Here is a 17,743-nt window from a genome sequence, read left to right as displayed (position 1 = left end):
TTGTTCTTGGGGTATTTTGACAATTCTTTACCAATGAGAATAAAAAATTAGGCAGATACTTTATAGAATTTAAGTCTCAAGAGGCTAAATATCTGAACTGCATTACTCTTCCCGATATTCTAACCTTACTTAATCAATAGGGTGTCTTTTACCTTTGGATTTCAGAGATCCATATTATGTTTGATGCTGACCAGACGTGACTGTTACAAGAAAATGTTCAGAGATCTTAATCTTTTCTATATCGCTTTCAAAGCAATGGTGGAAACTTATGCTGCTCCGTTCTAATATTCACAATTTCACCTTACAGAGCGAGGTGAAAATCGTGACAAAAAGAACGGAAGTAATGTTGGAAAAATGCCAGGTAAATATAAATCTCCAAAATGAGTAATTTTGTAATTAAGAAGTTTGACTAAATTCAACTTTTATTGACAACAGTGAGCTGAGTGTGCAACCTACCGGTTCGTAAACAAAGGGGCATATTTCGGCGTGGATGATCATCAGCAGGATCCCCACCAGAGCGGTGCCCAGCGCCAGCGCGCAGAGGCGCTTCTTGTCCTCTATCAGAAACTTTCTGTCTATCAGCCTGCACAGGTCGTCTCCCTCCATGTGGGTCGCGCGCTTCCCCGTGGGTGACAGCGGCACCGACACCTCGGCGGAGTCCGCGCAGTTCCGATTGATCAGGTCGTCGCAGCTGACGCAGTCCATCTTACTTGGCAAGCCGCGGTTCGTCAGCTCCATCTCCAGTGCGCACACCAGACCTCGGCCGTCCTCTCTTGTCCCCCCGCCGCAGCTCTCAGCTCCTCCGTCCTCCGCCCACCCACTCCCCGCTGCTGTGTCCTCCCGAGTAAGGGAAGGCATGGCCCCGCGGGAGAAGTGAGCATGGGACCTTCTCCTGTTCGTCGCTCGCGGGAGTTACGGAGGAACAGAAACGCCTGGTCTCCGTTGCGATGCTGTCGCCACCCGGCGCCGCCGTTACGCACGCGGATGCCATCTGCACACAGCTCGGAGCTGCGTGCTCTTATTTGCTTATTATTCCAAGACCGTGCGTCAGCGCGTGCTGGTGCGCGCGAAGGCGTATGCCTCGTGCGTGTTGTGTGCTTTAGGTTTCCTACACCCTTCTACTTTAAAGCCCAGCAGGGCAGTGAGGTAAAAAAAACAACAACAACAAATAGAGCGGCCTGCAAAAGTGATCGTGACTTTTGAAGTTTTCAAATCAAGCTGTTGCGTTTTACATTTATTTTTAGACAGGCCAGTTGGAAGTATGCTGCGATTCTTAGATGGAAGACAAATGTTTTAAATATTCTGATAGATAAAATCCGGTAAAGGGTGTATGCTTTTGTATTCGTGAAATTTTACTAGGATACCTTTTAAAAACCCCAAAGCCGCCAGTTGCCTTGTTTGATAACATTTGTGAGCAAACGGCACAAAAAAAGAAACACGCCAGACGGTCAGTAATAATTCGAACAATGTTCCAAGCTTTAAACATCACCCAGAGAGCTGTTCAACCAAGTCTCTAAATATGGATGGAGTATGGAACATCGGCAAAAGCCACCAAGACATGGCGCTCCATACAGGTCAGGCATTATTCAGGGGACCAGCCAAAAGACCCATGGTAACGCTGCAGAGATCAGCAGCTCAGGTAGGAAGAACTCAACAGGGGGAACTATCACGCCATGCATATTACAAACTTGGTCTTTAAGGAAAAAATATATATGTTTTTTGGGGAAAGTAACTATGCGCATCACTTTTTAACACACCATCCCCATGGTGAAACATAGTGGTGAAAGTATTGTGCTGCAGGCATGTTTTTCCTTAAGGGACAGGGAAACTGGCCCGAGATGACCGGAAATGGATAAATACAGGTCAAATGTGGAAGAAAACCCGTCAGAGGTTGGATAAGACTTCAGTCTGGGGCGGAGTTTCTCCTTCCAGCAATACGTCCCTGAACATACAACCAGAACCACAATGGAATGGCTTAGATCAAGACATGTTCACGCCTTAGAATGGCCCCAGTCAAAATCCAGACATACACCAGATTCTTAACCCGATTTAACTCTTGGAAACTCATGTTTGCATTAAATATCCATCCGGCTGTGTCGCAAAGAAGAATAGGCAAAGATTTCAGTCTCTAAAGGAGGAAAGTTGGCAGACATGACCAAGACTTGAAGCTGTAAATGAGGTAAAAGAAGGGTCTCTACGAAGTGGCATTTCAGGAGGAGAGTATAGCTACCTAGCCTCGTGAGACCATCCTGATCTCGCGAGCTTTCAAGGTTTCACTCGCAGATCAGTCTGGCTACTCTCCGTTGAAGAAAATTTGGAGCCGTTCACCAAACGAACGTCCAATCAGCGTTGGCTTTGAGGCGGGTTGAGGTGTGACGCAACGGGAAGCGCGTCAGTTCAGTCTAAAGAACATGGCGGCTTCAGCCGATGAAACTAGCGTTAGCGTGGCTATCGAGCAAGTTTTATCGGAATTACAGAGTATTTCTTTGCTGAGCTAACGAGCCTTTACCTGCAGCAGCAAGAGTAGCTTGGCTTGTGGTTGTGTTTTCGTCGTCGCTCTGTTACGAGCGACGACGAATCTGATTGGTTCATTTGGCCCGTCTATCACCAACATAGGCCAATCAGCTAACCAGTATTTTCGCCCCTTCCCAAAATTACTTCAACGGAAGGTTTCCAGATGGATATGCGGAGCAAATCTATCTGGCGGAGTCAGGTAAATAGCTACCTATACTGACGAAATCTGTCAATTTTTTTTACATTTTGATACATTTTGAATGTATTATTTTCATTATATTTTGGTTATAATAAGGTGGAAAGGTTAAAGGGGGGCACTGTTTGAATTTTGACTACTGTGCACGAGGCAGATCAGATGCAGGAACGTCTGAAAATGTTTCAACAAAAAACTGGTTAATTCTTATGAAGCAAACCATAAACAGATGCCCCTTTTAGAAAATGGAAACCGACCATAAAAGTCAGTAGAAAATAGCGTGGAGCCCACTAGGAACCTGTAGATTGTTTCCATTTGAGAGCAGGCAGGGCGGACTGTTTTGAAACACAGATTGCCAACAGAAGTAATAACAATGTCTGTTGCTCATTCACAGGCCTTCAGCCATTTCAAAAATAATCCCAAAGCAGGTTGATTTATTTATTGATGTAGCCATCCATATTCATAGAATGGTTTTCGAAGCCAAGCCCTCCAAGAGACAAACAAGGAAGACTAACGTCACGGCCTTGGCTTTGACATGCCAAAACACACGGGAGTCTCTTCCCCTGCAGCATCCTGCTCCTGATGACAACTTCTACAACACAGGATGAGTTTGGAGAGAGTTCAGACCAACAGGTGCCCCCTCGCAAAAGACTTGAAGAAAAACACACAACTCGCCTCAGTAAAAGAAGAAAGTATTCACACGAGAAAGAGGAGTCACAGGCCGAGCGTTTGAGTAAAGGTTTGTTTAATCTGCAGTAAAAGAGGTAAACGTTTACTGTGAATATGTAAAATAAAACCAAAGAACACACAAGCTTAAAAATCAGTCAAACCAGTTAATAAATATTCATCAAAATCATCGAGGAATATATTAAGGCGTGCGTTTGTATCCATCTTTTATACAGCTGCAGCAGATCATAAAAAGGATTATTTACAATAGTTTAAAAAGGCAAAAAAAAAGTCAGCGAGAGGCTTTGTTTGTGAATTAAGATCTGCAATATACAGAAGCTACACCCCATAAAAAAAATATATACAACTCCATGTATTAGGTGCAACTTGTGCACCACCTACTGGTGGTCAAATAAATTACAACAAAATACAAAGTTCACAAAGTATGCATACGTGAGTATATACAAGCTGTTTAGTAGAAATAATTGTCTTTATATACAGATATTCTTGCTGTAGTTAAAATACTTTGAGACCCTGAATTGTATTTTACAAAGATGAGCAGTAACTTGTGCACAGAGAACAGTATTTTGCAATGAGATCACCATTACAAATTTTTTTTTTTTTGGCATATTGCTGAGAGTTCCTGAGTTGGTCCATGCACCCAGTGATTAAAGTCATTCTTAATAAATAAAGTACATTAAAAAAAAATTGCAGTGCGAAGACACTAGCAGATTAAAAAGGTTTCGGCTCAAGTTCAGTGGTATTGCTGTGCTGTGTATTAAAACAACTACAAGTCAGCGGAGGAGTTAAGGATTGTGCAAGAAATAGCTTTAAAATATGACAAATAATTAAAAGAAGTTACTTTTAGCCCAAATGTAGCTAAACCCAAAGACTCTTCACTACATGGCTCAGTTAAAGGAGAAGCATAATGCTCCGTTTGGCTTTGCCCCCCGCCCCGGGTCCACGGATGCTCTAACCCTTCACCGCCCCCCATGGCTGCAGGGCGGCCTGAGGCAGGATGAACTGTGGAGACGGCTGCGGCACGAGGTAGTAACCAAACACCTGCTGGGGTGGAGGAGGCGGTGCGGGGGATGCGCACACTGTGGTCAGGAACACCGGAGCCCCCTTTTTGTACTGTGACCACATTGGTGTCGGATGGTAGAAGTACTGCAGGCTGGCGGGAATCTGAGCAACAGGGAGATTGGAGAGAGTGCATGAGATTTAAGTCTTTTCTATTGAGTGCATGAAATTACAAAAAGAAATAATAAAACTTGATCTTGAGAGTCTGATTTAGCAGCTGAAAAATAGAGCATCGCTTTTTTTCCTTTTAAGCATACATGAATATATCTTTCTATCCAGAGATACAGCTCATTATGTAAGTTTCAGTCAAAGAAAACCATTATACCAACACAGTCAACAGCCTTAAGTCTCTGATCCATGCAAGAAATATAGCTTTTAACATTGAAGTATAATAAACCAATGAAAATAAAAAACAGCGCTGGGAATTTTCTTTAAGCATGAATCACATGAATCACTTGGACCATGTTCATCTCACCACAGATGCCACGTGTAAAACTGTCCTGTTCCTTCACGATCTGCATGGTTTCACTATGACAACGCGGCCCTGCTCGGCACTCGCTACCGTTTCATTTATTCTAAATCCAGCTTCCAGGGACGTCTCAATCCGCTCTCACGCTGGAGGGTTGACGGGTTTACGATGGGATGGACGCAATCCACATTTAGAAGAAATAAACAATCTTTTTGGTACATTTTCCGCCAGATGAAAAATATAAAATAGCTCTTCCCTCTATTTCACTTTTGGTGCCAACAGGCTCAGTTCTGATGACAAGAACTCAACTGAAAATGCTCCTTAAATTTTCAGCAGGGAGCAAATTTCAACGCATTCTGTGCCTGCATTTCGTCTTTAATGCTTACTGTACTTTTTTTTCCATAATTACTAAATCCACCTCTGCATTTAAACACACTTTACAGCCTAGGGTTTTGGTTCCAGGGAGTCTAACTTTACCACAGATTCACAAAAAAACTTTAACTCCTAAGCTTGATCTTGAGCCGTTTAATGGTGGGACTGGGACATATATTTGAAAAGGGACATCAAGGAGCACCAATTAAATAAAGTTAAAAAAGTAATACATTTTTACAACTAATAGATAAATACAGTATATAACTAATAGAAGCAAGTGAATGGAAGTGACCACTTCTCCCCGAACCCTTGGTGGCACCACTGCACACTAAAAATGTCCGTGCCTTTTTGTAAACGTTCTGACATAAATAGCTTTACTAGCGTCATACTGTGCATTTGTTTACAATTTCAGTACAAGTGGTGTAAAGATCATTTAAAATGTTTTATCCAGTTCTTCCTACATAAATCATTTCTCTAAAGTGAGGCGTATACATCATAGTTGTATCATAAAATACTCAAAAGTATTCATGGCAACTGGATGTGCGTAGGAGTCAAATGACTGCACTCCCTTTCACTGTAACGAGAGAACAAGTTGTTCCAAGCATCGCTGTGGCTTATTTTCAGCGCATGTTTTTTTTTTTTCCAGACAACAGCGAAGCGCTGCGGCACAGACAAAGGGCCCCATCAGGTGACTCTGAGACGCAGCAACAGAAGGCCTTTAAAAGCAGAAAAAATTACCTTCTTCCTCGCGTATCTGACTTTATTTAGCGCTTCTGCGTTCCCCTTCCGGATCCTGGGCACCATCGTCACCGTGCAGGCGTTGCCTTCTGCTGCCTCCTTTTTCTCGCGCTCCTCCGCCTTCTTGTGCTCCTCCGGCTCGCCGTCCTTCGCCTCCTCCTCCGTGTCGCTGGAAGAGGCAGAGCCGCAGTCGGAGGAGGTGGCAGAGTGGTAATCTGACGTGTCCAGGTCCTGGTCTCCCTTTGCGCTTCCGCTGTCCTCCCGTTCTTCGCTAAACTGAGCAACTACGAAAGGTCGGCCGTTTTCCCCGGACCTGCGTGAGAAAGAGAAAGAGAGAAAGTGGGTCATTTTAAAACTGGACCCAGGAAAGTTACCCATAGCTCAGCTTTAATGACTTAAAACGTGTTTCGTCACAGAAGACACGACGTGGTGATGACTCAGCCGTAATTTCTGCCTGAACTCATGCGGTTGTAACATGTCTGTCTGTGTGCTTCCTCGCCGGTGACTCACCTTACAGACACCTCCAGTGGGTCGATCCACAGCGTGATCTCAGGTGAGAGCCGCAGCCTGCTGGACGCCAGCTCGCTCTCCTCACAGGCCCTGAACACCACCTCGTCGCAAGGTCCGCCGCTATTTATCCGGATGCATCTGTCAACGTTCGCATCCGTGTCAGGATAGAAATCCAGCATCTTTGGCTTTAAATCAGCTAATGCGGAGTTGGTTTTGCACTGGAGACTTCCCGGCGACGCCTACCTGTATGCCTGGCCTTTGCTGGGGCTGTCAGGGTACCAGTGGTCGCAGTATCTGTCAAACAAATGTTTCTGCAGCTTCTCGGCGAACAGCTCTACTTCGGCTTCATCCAGCTTGCCTCGGGCCACCACCAGACGTTTAAGGAAGTCGACTCCGGCTTTTACCTCTCTCTTCATTCTTGTTCTGTGGAAGCACAATAAATCTTTACTGATGCTGCCATTTAGCCCCACATTTCGGCTTGTGCGCTTCGACTTCCCTTTTAAAAGGGATCAGGAGGAGCAGGAACTGCAGGGGCAGAGATAAAAAAAAAAAAAACACTTCCCTGTGCTGTAACCTCCCTCTTTTAAATAACAGAAAGCTTGTGTGGAAAACTGTGAGGAATTTACAGATGCTTGACGTGGCACCGAGCTGGCAGGCACGCGCGGTTTTCACACAGGCAAACAAGATGCAAACTAGCTGCTGCCGTTGTGCCGAGCGAATAAGCGCGCCGCTCTCTCTGCGCCGTTTGTCTTCTGATAGTACGGCAGTTTGGGGCAGGGTGACCGAGGAGGCCAAGGCGCCGCAGTCTGTGCAGCTGCTCTACCCCGGCCTGCATCCTGCGGCCTTGGCGGCAGACTCGCGCCTTGAACCTCAGCGGTGCAGACGGCTGTTTGTTGTTGCGGCCTCAGCCTGAGTGACGCGCTCTGATGGAAAATTGGTATTTGTTCTGAGAGGCGCAGACAGCCTTTCCCTCAAGAGCGGCAGGAGAGAGAGAGAGAGAGAGAGAGAGAGAGAGAGAGAGAGAGACACAACAAGCCGGCAGCTTCAGGTCCCTGACAAATGATCGGGCCATTACGTGAGAGCAAACACGCGTTACCCAGCCTTGTGTTTAGACGGCAAAAACAGCAGCTGTAACGCGAGTCAATAAGTGTCCAAAGAAAACAACACGGCTTTCTATTTAAGGGTGTTTTCCTCACGTTCCATCTGCCTCGTCATTGCAGTGTTGTCCCGACCAAAACGGGTGGAAATACGATGAAGGACGCAAGGCTGAAGGACGCAGCCTTGGGAGGCACCGATTATTATTCTATAATCAATTACATTATTAAACTGGGGTTTGCATTAAAATTCAACCTTCTAAAAAGGTGGAAAAAAATGTTAAATCATTAATGGGCTTTGAGCCAAAGTTTCTAAAGTTAAAGTTACAAAAAAAAGTTCAAAATCATTCAAGGAGATCCCACCTGTTACCCCTCCCACACCTGTTGCTGCGCGCTACTAGCCAGCTGGCTGAAAGAAGGCCACTGCACTTTTCCCCTGCTGCTTGAAAAAGGATAAAAGTCAGGCTGACTGGTTCTTGAAAACTAATACTGGGTGTTTATTATATTTTTCTGAAGCTGATGCATCAAACGGCAAAATCAAAATGAATAAATGTCATTTGCTTTTTACCACAAGAACAATTGCTTTTCTATGTACAACAAAATTTCAATAAACATTTTGGTTTTAGATTTGGTGTCAACATACTGTGACATTACCAGCCGATGCCAAGTGTGAGCAGGGACTTTAGTAAATGAAGGTGTTATTAACTAATGTAATGTCAGTTTAATATCAACACAACTTTATTAAATTGTCCTCTTTTTCTCTCTTACTCTCTACTTACATGTTATAAAGGCCAAAAACTGGAACCAGCTATTTCTAGTACCATTATTTAGGTTGGCTACCGTTTCCAGTTGAATTTGTGTATCATAATATAGTTATAAAGAGTTAAAAACTATTTTTATAGCTCTCAAAAACTGATCTTTTTTGCATGGACATTTTTATTTTATTGATATCCTAACTCGACATTGGCCAGATTAGGGTTAGGGATCGTGTCTAGCTACAGAGGCTTTAACAGCGGCTAACATTTTTCCACCATATCATTCCCCACCCACCCACACGTGGAGCATAGATTAACATCGCACTACCACTACCTTTATTGATGGGCACTGCCAGTCAGCTGGTCGAAAGCAACTTACTACACTTTCACACAAAGCAGGCAAACTTGACTCTAAATATTTGTAGTGGAGAGAAAAAAAGAACGTAATGTTGTGGAAGCCTTTACCTCAAATAAAGGTGATGCTGTTTTTAAACCACAAGCTAACAGCAGGTTTTTACAGATATCCAGATTCACAACAACCTTGCAGCAACTGCTTATAGTTCGGTTCTACAAAAAGCAGGAAGTTAAAAAGGCATGCTATTCTGCTCATTTACTTTAAAACTCAATTATGTATAAATCAATAGGATCATTATGGCATCAGCGTTTTAAATAAAAGCACTTAGATTCAAATTCCACTGAAACGTTGTTGTACTTTCCCTAACGGTAACCATACCCGTAGGAAACTCACACCAACCTGTGCCTAGTTTCAATGATAAGGTGGCATCAAACTTGTAACATTTCTACACATTATTTAATGTGCTTTTTGTCCTTGATGTCGGGTTTCAAAAGGAAAGATGTGTGGTCAGGCATGCAGCTGCTTATTTAGTCCCCTGCTGATGGCTACCATCAAACGAATCAGGTCTCGATGCTGAACAACCATAAGATTTTTTTTTTCTCTCTTCTGAATACTCCAGATCTGAACACTTGATTTAATCAACAGCTTAGAGATCCCCTCCACACACACACTCAAAGCACTGCAGGGTTTTAAACAGTGACTCGTTCCCAATCATCACAAATTGTGTATTCTGGATAGTTTTCAGGGAGAGATAATGAGCTTTAGTGTTTTAATATAATAAAGTAGGGCATATAAATAATAAAGTAGGGCACACACGTGTCTTTTAGCATAATAAAATACAGTAAATGAAAAACGGATCAGTAAAAGTACTTTGAATAAAAAAAAGAATAAAATAGAATTCCTGACCCTTTTGGTTGTTTTGTTTTCGTTTGATCCATATTATTTCGAGATTAGGTCGTGTGTGCGTCAGGGTGGCAACATGTGGAGACAAAGCAGACTGTCCACAACGTGATGCACGCAGGGGACACGTGCGTGGATGTCGGGTGAGAATGTAGTGACTACTCCTGAAGAAATAATTTGAAAATCCATAATTTTTCTTACATTTCTTTCTCCTATAAGAGGAAACCTCATGCCTCTGACAGGAATTAAAAAAAAAAAAAAAAGGTCTGGGGGGTTTTCGACTGAGCGGAAACCACCCAAATGGAAACTCACTAACTTGGCAGAAACCAGCCTACAAACGTGTTTTTGGAAGAAAAGTTACTTTTTTTTCCTGCCCCGAGCGACTTTTACTTTAAACTCGCTGTTTATTAAAAAAAAACAGTTATAAATACGTAAATCGAAACGTATAAATAGAGAAAAAACAAAACAAAGCGTTCAAATAGAGTACGCTTTTAGGGACATTCCTTTAAAAAACAAATAGTGATTAAAATCTCGTTTTCGATGAAGAAACATTCAAAGTAGAACAGAAGGCGTAAAGTACTCACATTTAATAAGAAAGTCTCCTATTAGTGGGGAACCCCGGGTATCGATCTGCTGCGCTGTCCTCCTCTCGTCGTGCTTGCCAGTCGGTCTGCGCTGGTGTGTTGATGGAGTTACTATCGTCCGCACATGTTGCTTCCTTGTTCTCTGCGCTGCTGGCGCAACAGGACGTAACGTTACCGTAAGCGTGACTCACTTCCTGTGAGCGTGCGCTGACAGGCTCCCTCTCACACCGACACTCCAAATATGGTCAGTTCAGGTGACTCGTAGAGTGGTAAACTCGCCTCTCAGCCAACCACAGTGGTTCTTTTACTCTCACCACGGTGATGACACATGAAGTAATAGGACTGTCCCGTTACTTTCTAATAGGTGGAGTCTCTGTTTACTGAGGAAAACAGACAGAATTTGGCATCCACTGTTCTTTATACCCGTTTTGTCATAGTAATACAACTGAATGAATGAATGAAAACGTCATTGTCATTGTCACAAGAACAACGAAATTTAAAAAGTGCCATCGATCCGTGCATATGTTTTTTAAAAAAAAAACATTAATAAATAAATAATAAATAAATCTCTGTCTCTCAATTTACACACAATATAAGAAATAAATAACAAATAACTGATAAAAACAACTAAAAAATTAAAAATAGCACATTCTCACACACATCATCCATGATAATTAATGGTTATTTTTTGGTTGCATTTAGTTTTGTTATTGCTGTCGGGTAAAAACTGTCTCTAAAACGGTTGGTTCTTAACTGATGGAGTTATTAATGCTAAATAATTAAACTGAATAAACTAAAAATCCTCAAACACAGCATGGGGTAGTTTACCAATACCAAGGTTTTAAAAAAGTTCAAAACTGCTCCAAAATCTCAGCTCAACACTAAATCGGTTCTGTCAGTCCTTTTATTTTTATTTTTATTTTTGCTGGCTGTAAGGAGCATAAATAATCTGTCACCTAGTACTACATGCTGACAGCCAGCTGGCTATTCGAAGGCTATAATGATAATAATTGTTGATTTTCTATTTTAAATAAAAAAAAATTGGGTTTCATTAAACATTTTTGTTTTAAACTTGTGTAAATGCCCTCATCTTTCTGCTCAATCACATTAAATTGTGAAAATATCTACAACTGTAACATTTCTAGTTGTAAGTATTTAGTATGCATGTATGGAATAATGTAGCATTTCCCCACCCCCACTTGTTGTCGTACACCACCAGTCAGTTACGAAAAACGAGAAAAAAAAGACAAATCCGGTCCTTTGGGAATTTACAAATACCTGTGGTGCTTTAATTGCCCTTGAAAAGTCCTACTTCAAGGATCACCGTGTAAGTCTTGACCCAAGTATTAGCTTGATTTGAGATATAATAAATGGTTTTCAGGTCAATATACAGCATTTGATGTCTATCGATGCTCCGTGCGTGCTGCCCTTCTCAAAAAAACTGGCCTCTGTAACTTGAGAGTCAGATCCATCACATTGTAGGTTACGGCAATCTGAGAAACAACAAACCAAATCAGATATAATACCTATGATTATCTGATCAGACATATTTTTGGATATCTGATTTAGTATTTAATCTAGATGCAAGTAACTCAATGAATTGTCAATCTGCTGGTCCAAAACGGTCTGCTATCAGATTCCAAAACACTGAGGGAGACTATTTGATTTGGCCACAGTGCAGTGTTGCCAGTGGCCTTCAGGGGCGCTAAACCTGAAAGTTACTGGTCTAGTGCCCCTAGTAGCTAAAAGTTATACCGCGTTGCTTTAACGTATACTTTTAAAGGTAGCGTAGACGATTATTCCGGAAACATTAGTTAGAAACATCCATGTCCCTTTTTGAATAACTGCGCGCATACGTGCTCTCCTGCTCCTCAGGGGGATCGTGTGAAAAAAAAAAAATCTCCCAAATACAATCTGGTCTTATTTCTTCCTTCTGAGCCCTTCCTCTTCGTCTGAAAAACTTGTAAGACAGTTTGCTTCTTGTTTCTCTCAGCCATTTTCAAAGTATACGGTGAGAGCAGTGGCGCTACAATGAACGACTAACACCGAAGCTACATAAACACTGGTAGTGCGCAAGTGCAGCCAGCAAGGGGAAACTAATGTTATTAGCATGTGGGACAATCAGTAGATAAGGAGATCCCGGAACTCGAAAGCCTAAAAAAGGTTGGGGCGACAGTGACGCAGGAGCAAGGGAGTTCGTCCTGCAATTGGCGTTTGGGGTCGTTGGACTAGTTAAATCGTTTTACAAGTACAGGCCATTTTTCATATACCTTTAAGGATGAAAAAATATTAAAATGGTATATATAAAGTAAATACACTTGTAAAACAACATAGAAATTATTTTGCATAATTGTTGCTTTTCAGTTTGATAATAAAGGAATTAGACAACATTAAAAAAAGATTTGTGTTAAAAAGGGATATCGCAAAATTTTTATCACATTGTGAGAATCTCATATCGACCCATGACTATTAAGTTAAATAAAAAACAAGGAAAAAAAAAAACGAAATTAGGACAAAAAAATATTAATTAATAAAAAAAAGTATATGGCCAGAAATGTAAGCCATATTTTACATAGCTCCAAACCAACTTTATTTGGACAGCCTGTTTTTAACACAACACACCAACTAAATCCAAATCATTTTCAAATATTAAGTTGTTGGATAAACACAAAACAAAGCTGCACCATTAACTCCTTGTGTCCTCATTTAGGTTACATTTGGCATTTTAAACATTGTCTTCAATTGTTCTTTTTTTATGCATTCAATATTTTAAATGTGTTGTGCTGATTATCTAAATTTACTCTAATGTACAGTTAATGTAATTTTATAATGTTGATTATCGAAATATTACTGTGCTAATGGGTAAAAGCCAAATTAGGGAGAAGAGCTGACCATGAGCAATGGCTACAACGTTTCTCAAAAGCACATCAGTTGCAGTTTATTGGAACTAAATTAAACCATATTTCCCTGGGGAAAAAAATTATATTGTACTATTTTTGGCACCCTTGATCATCATATACATAAGACCAATGATTATGCTGACAAAATCTGTGGACTCTCCTTGGATCCAGATGCTGTCATATGGTGTCATATCTATGTTTCTATTTGTCCCCAGCCAGCACTGGCTGTAGAGAACATGAGTTTGCAGCTGAGATATGACCCCACATTAACACAACTCAGCACAGACCAGGTGAGCTCATTGTTTAAATTATATACACCACCCAGTTTAAACACCATAATGTCTTCCATAGTCAAAAACACAGTGTGGCAAATCCTTGTGGGGAAAAAGTGGAGAAGAATTCACTTCGCAAGTGAGGAATCATATTCCAGAAATATAAAATGTACATGTATTTCCCAAAATGTAACAAAAAAACGATATAAAAATGTAAATGAGCAGATACGTGACATTGAATAAAGAGGCAAACTGATCAAAAAGGGACACGTAATGAATAACAAAACAGAAAACAAACACACTGAAGATATTACCATCTGTGTTGAGTCTTGAAGAGAAACACACAGTTAAAGAAAAACAGGGGAAAGCGAAACGGTCAGATGTTTTAGGTCCAGGGGCATGTGATAAATTCTTGTTTCATGGAGCCTGTTTGTGTGTTCAGTACAGGAAAAACACGTGTAACACTTCCTGTTCTATGCCTCTACCATGGTGACATCCCTTCCATTGTTTAGAAATTTGCTTGGCATGCAAACACTCGTGTTCCATCACTCATTGCCAGAAAGCCTTCACAATAATACCCGTTAATCCTCAGTTTTAAAGCAATGTTCTCAATAAAACTGTAGAGGACACAATCAGAACAATTATGAAGGGCTGTAGTGCTAACCAGATTATCATATGGTCAATAGAAAAGATTGGAGATTAAATGATGGAAAAAAAACTAAATCTGACAGTATTTTCCAGTTTTTGGACCATATTTGACTGTACATTATAATATACAATACTATTTTATTGAACTTTATTTGTTTGAACTGTATTCAGTTTCCATAAAAATAATTATTAATTTAAAGGGTTATTTTTCTTTTGTTTTTTGTTTTTTCATTAATGCTCCACGGGGTAAGCCCTATTATGCCCCATGAAGCCTTTTATGCAAAAATAAGAAAGTAAATAAAGAGTTAAAACATTATTAGCCTCTGCCTTCTCTAATCAGCATTGATACAGACATGGATAAATTCAGATCTGACTCCTTAAATTCTTCACACAGCCCTTAAATTTCATGCCGTATTATGTGAATCAGACAAAAATGACTCATGCTCCGTCAGCATTCTGCAGTAAAACAATACTACAGTGTTTATTCTCAATCCCATTCCCGTTGATCGTTAATGTAAACAAGGAACAGAAAAGGCATTCTTTTCAATCTTTTTTTTCTTTTCTTTTTGCTCTTGGGAAGTCCCTCAGGCCATACCAGCTTGTGCATACAGCAATATTGCTCAAATGACTTGGTAGTAGTATGTAAATTAATTAAACTGGATAAAAACTATTATTTTTATTCTTACGTTTTGTAAAATGCTAACTTTTTTATTATTCATCCCACCAGCATTTCTTAATAAACACACACACACACACACACACACACACACACACACACACACACACACACACACACACACACACACACACACCACACACACACACACACACACACTGCACAGTACTTTTTTGCTTCTTTGTAGTTGCTGGAGCTAAGCTGCTATACTATTCTACGACCACAAGGCGGGGCTGTAACTTTGGCAGTGCTAATGCTTAACTCAAATGAACACGTGTTTATTCTGTTTTTTGATGGGGGTGAAAACAAGAAAGCCCTGCAGACGGCAGCAGCCGGAAAAAAAGTTGTTTAAACGCGATCCTTCAACTATACAGGTGAGTTACTTGTTTATTCTTCTCCTTTGCAGTCCGTGGTTTTCTCTGGTTTCATAAGAGACCAACCCCATGTCAGCCACACCCTTCTGCAGATATGTACTTTGCTCTGAGCTGGTTTATGTAAATGCTGCCAAATTTAATCATGATGCCACGCCACAACAGTAATGCAATTTTAACTGCAAAATATATTGAATTTATTGATTTCCTAAAAAAAATTTTTTTGGAGAGAATCACAACAAAACAAATTATTTTGAGAACTAAAAAAATTGAGGAACTTGTACAGCTTTATTTAAAATAATAATCAACTGTGGACAAAGAAATTACTAAAATATGAAACAAAATTAATAGAAACTGAACAAGTAATCCGGTCCTTAAGTGCAATACACCCTCACTGGCCACTATATTAGGGACACATTTCTGTTACCAGGTTGGACCCCATTTGACCTTTTAGAACTGCCATAATAATTAAAATGGAATAACTTTAACAAGGTGTTGGAAAGAGTCCTCAAATGTACTTGATCCATATGTGAACAGTGCAAAGTTGCAGCAGATTCGTCGGTGACACATCCATGATGCACTTCCCCTATTCAATATAACTATGCAATATAACTTTATTCAAAAAAGGTGATGTGACATTTCTGATATGTCAATATACATTACAGTCTATGATTACAGCATGATTGATGTTCATGATTTTATATCGTTTTTTTGTGTTTTCTTTTTTAAAGCAAATATTTTTAAGATGTTATATTGGAGGAGTTTTATAAACATGACAAAATAAGTGTACAGGCTTCTGTTGTGGGCGTTCTTGGCAATCTTTCTGAGGCTTTTATTTACTTTAAATCCATTGTGACTATTTTCTATCCACTAAAATTAGGAAATATATCGTGATATAAGCTTTGGCCAAATTGTGCAGCCTTGTGCTAAGGGACCCAAATTCTGGGAAGACAATATATCCACTACCAGCCTGGATTGAACAATGTTTTCAGGATTTCTAAACCAAATTTTTAAGTACCGTAGCTGAAGTTGAGTCTTATCCAGCCAGACTTGTTTTTCTGATCTACTGTTGTCCGTTTTTGTTGCGCGTGTGTGAATTGCATCCTTATGTTGCACTCCATTTGCAGTTGGAACTCAGAAATCCTGGCTTCCGATCAGAAAAATCAACTCTAATGGCCGCCTTCCCCTCGGAAAGTCAGAGACATTTTTAGAAGGCCAATTGTCGGATCAAGTATGGCAGCTCCTAGCATCAACAACAGTAAGCTGGGATAAAACATTTATTTTACAAGACACGGTTGTAAGAGTGCATTTAATATCAATGATACATGAAGCGGCTGCAACACTGCACCAAATAAATTAAAAGTGGTGTTTGCATGGGGAAAGTACAGATTTAAAGGACGTTTTTAAGAAGTACTACAAACAAAACCAGTCATCCTGACTGTCTTATTGGAATTCTAACCTTTTGTTTTTTTGTTTTTATCTTGGAGTCCCGACTTCTCCGACTGTGTTAACTGGAACACTTTTTAACCCCCTTGTCAGCTCATTTCCGAGGTAAATGGAATGCATCAAATGTTTCTTGTTCTGGGTGGACAATATTGGGACCTGGTGTGGTCTTCTGCAGCTGTAGGCCACATGTGTTTGAAATAGTCCTCAAATATACTTGATCCATATGTGAACATCCCAAAGTTGCAGCAGATTCTTCGGCGGCACATCCACGGCACCAAAGCACGATGGCTTGTGTGTTCAGAGGTGGTATTCCATAGACTCTGGTTGTAATAAGTCTGTGTTTGACCTACTTATACTTTTCTTTGATCTTAAACTAGCCCTCCGATGTTCATCTGAGGTCAGACATTAACAAGACATTTTTATCCTCTCAACAGCCGTTCACTGGATATTTTGTTTCTCTTTTGGACCACTCTCTGTACACTTGGGTGATGGCTGTGGGTAAGTTATTTTTATCCCTTTTGTTCCCCATTTGAATGCTCGTTTTCAACTTTGGCAACTCATCTTCACCATGATTAGATACATTGATTTGCTTAACGTATGAGGGGCTGATTTATTATTTGTGTTAAGAAGCAATTAAACAGGTTTAACCTTAAATGTCTAGGGAGTTTAAATAATAATAATAAGAATAAGAATAATAAAAAATAAATAAAGAATTCAGAAATATTAAATAAAAATACAACAATTTATTAACTCTTGTAAATAAATGTACCCCAAATAAGGTTGGATTTTTCTAAATTTTTCATTGTAAGATTCTGGCAATAAATATGTAAAGTGCTGTACTAAAATAACAATTAAAAACAGCAATAATAATAGTCATAAAAGTAATAGTAATACTGTTTAATAATGTTTCGTACTGTTAGTGAATTCTAAATACATGCACGGTGCTTTTTTATAGCATCCTGTTAAAAAAAAGTTTTACAGTACTGGTAATAATATTTGTCTCTCTTTATTTACTCTGTGGTTAGTTTTAAATAACAGTGAACTGTGAACAGTATTTCTGTAACATAGACCTGGTGTTCTTTCAACCACAGACCTCTAGCCACAACAAGACATGAGTCAGTGTGTTTCAGATCAATACTGTATCCATAAATACCAGCAACAGCAGCGAGACTTAAGGTCTGACGCAGTGGCATAGTATCA

The 17,743-nt window shown here is 40.3% G+C and overlaps 2 protein-coding genes across 2 annotated transcripts in view; both read right to left on the bottom strand.

Moving 5' to 3' along the window:
* kcnn4 (potassium intermediate/small conductance calcium-activated channel, subfamily N, member 4) overlaps positions 1–1,052 on the bottom strand; it is a 34,590-nt gene extending 33,538 nt beyond the window's left edge. The window contains exon 1 of the mRNA XM_036132004.1: positions 457–1,052. Coding sequence (XP_035987897.1) covers positions 457–858 — 402 coding nt within the window. The 5' untranslated portion in view covers positions 859–1,052. The remainder of the gene's footprint in view (positions 1–456) is intronic.
* A 2,382-nt stretch (positions 1,053–3,434) lies between these two features.
* On the bottom strand, positions 3,435–10,392 carry si:dkey-79d12.5 (protein BTG3). The gene is made up of 5 exons (XM_012855532.3): positions 10,231–10,392; positions 6,786–6,965; positions 6,543–6,680; positions 6,033–6,345; positions 3,435–4,558 (listed from the first exon to the last, which is right to left on the bottom strand). The coding sequence occupies exons 2-5, from the start codon at positions 6,956–6,958 to the stop codon at positions 4,346–4,348; spliced, it is 837 nt and encodes a 278-aa protein (XP_012710986.2). The 5' UTR covers positions 6,959–6,965; positions 10,231–10,392; the 3' UTR covers positions 3,435–4,345.
* Positions 10,393–17,743: the final 7,351 nt, after the last annotated feature.

This window comes from Fundulus heteroclitus, chromosome 3, assembly GCF_011125445.2.
Source record: "Fundulus heteroclitus isolate FHET01 chromosome 3, MU-UCD_Fhet_4.1, whole genome shotgun sequence".
Taxonomy (NCBI): domain Eukaryota; kingdom Metazoa; phylum Chordata; class Actinopteri; order Cyprinodontiformes; family Fundulidae; genus Fundulus; species Fundulus heteroclitus.
This window is presented reverse-complemented; position numbering and strand designations above follow the sequence as displayed.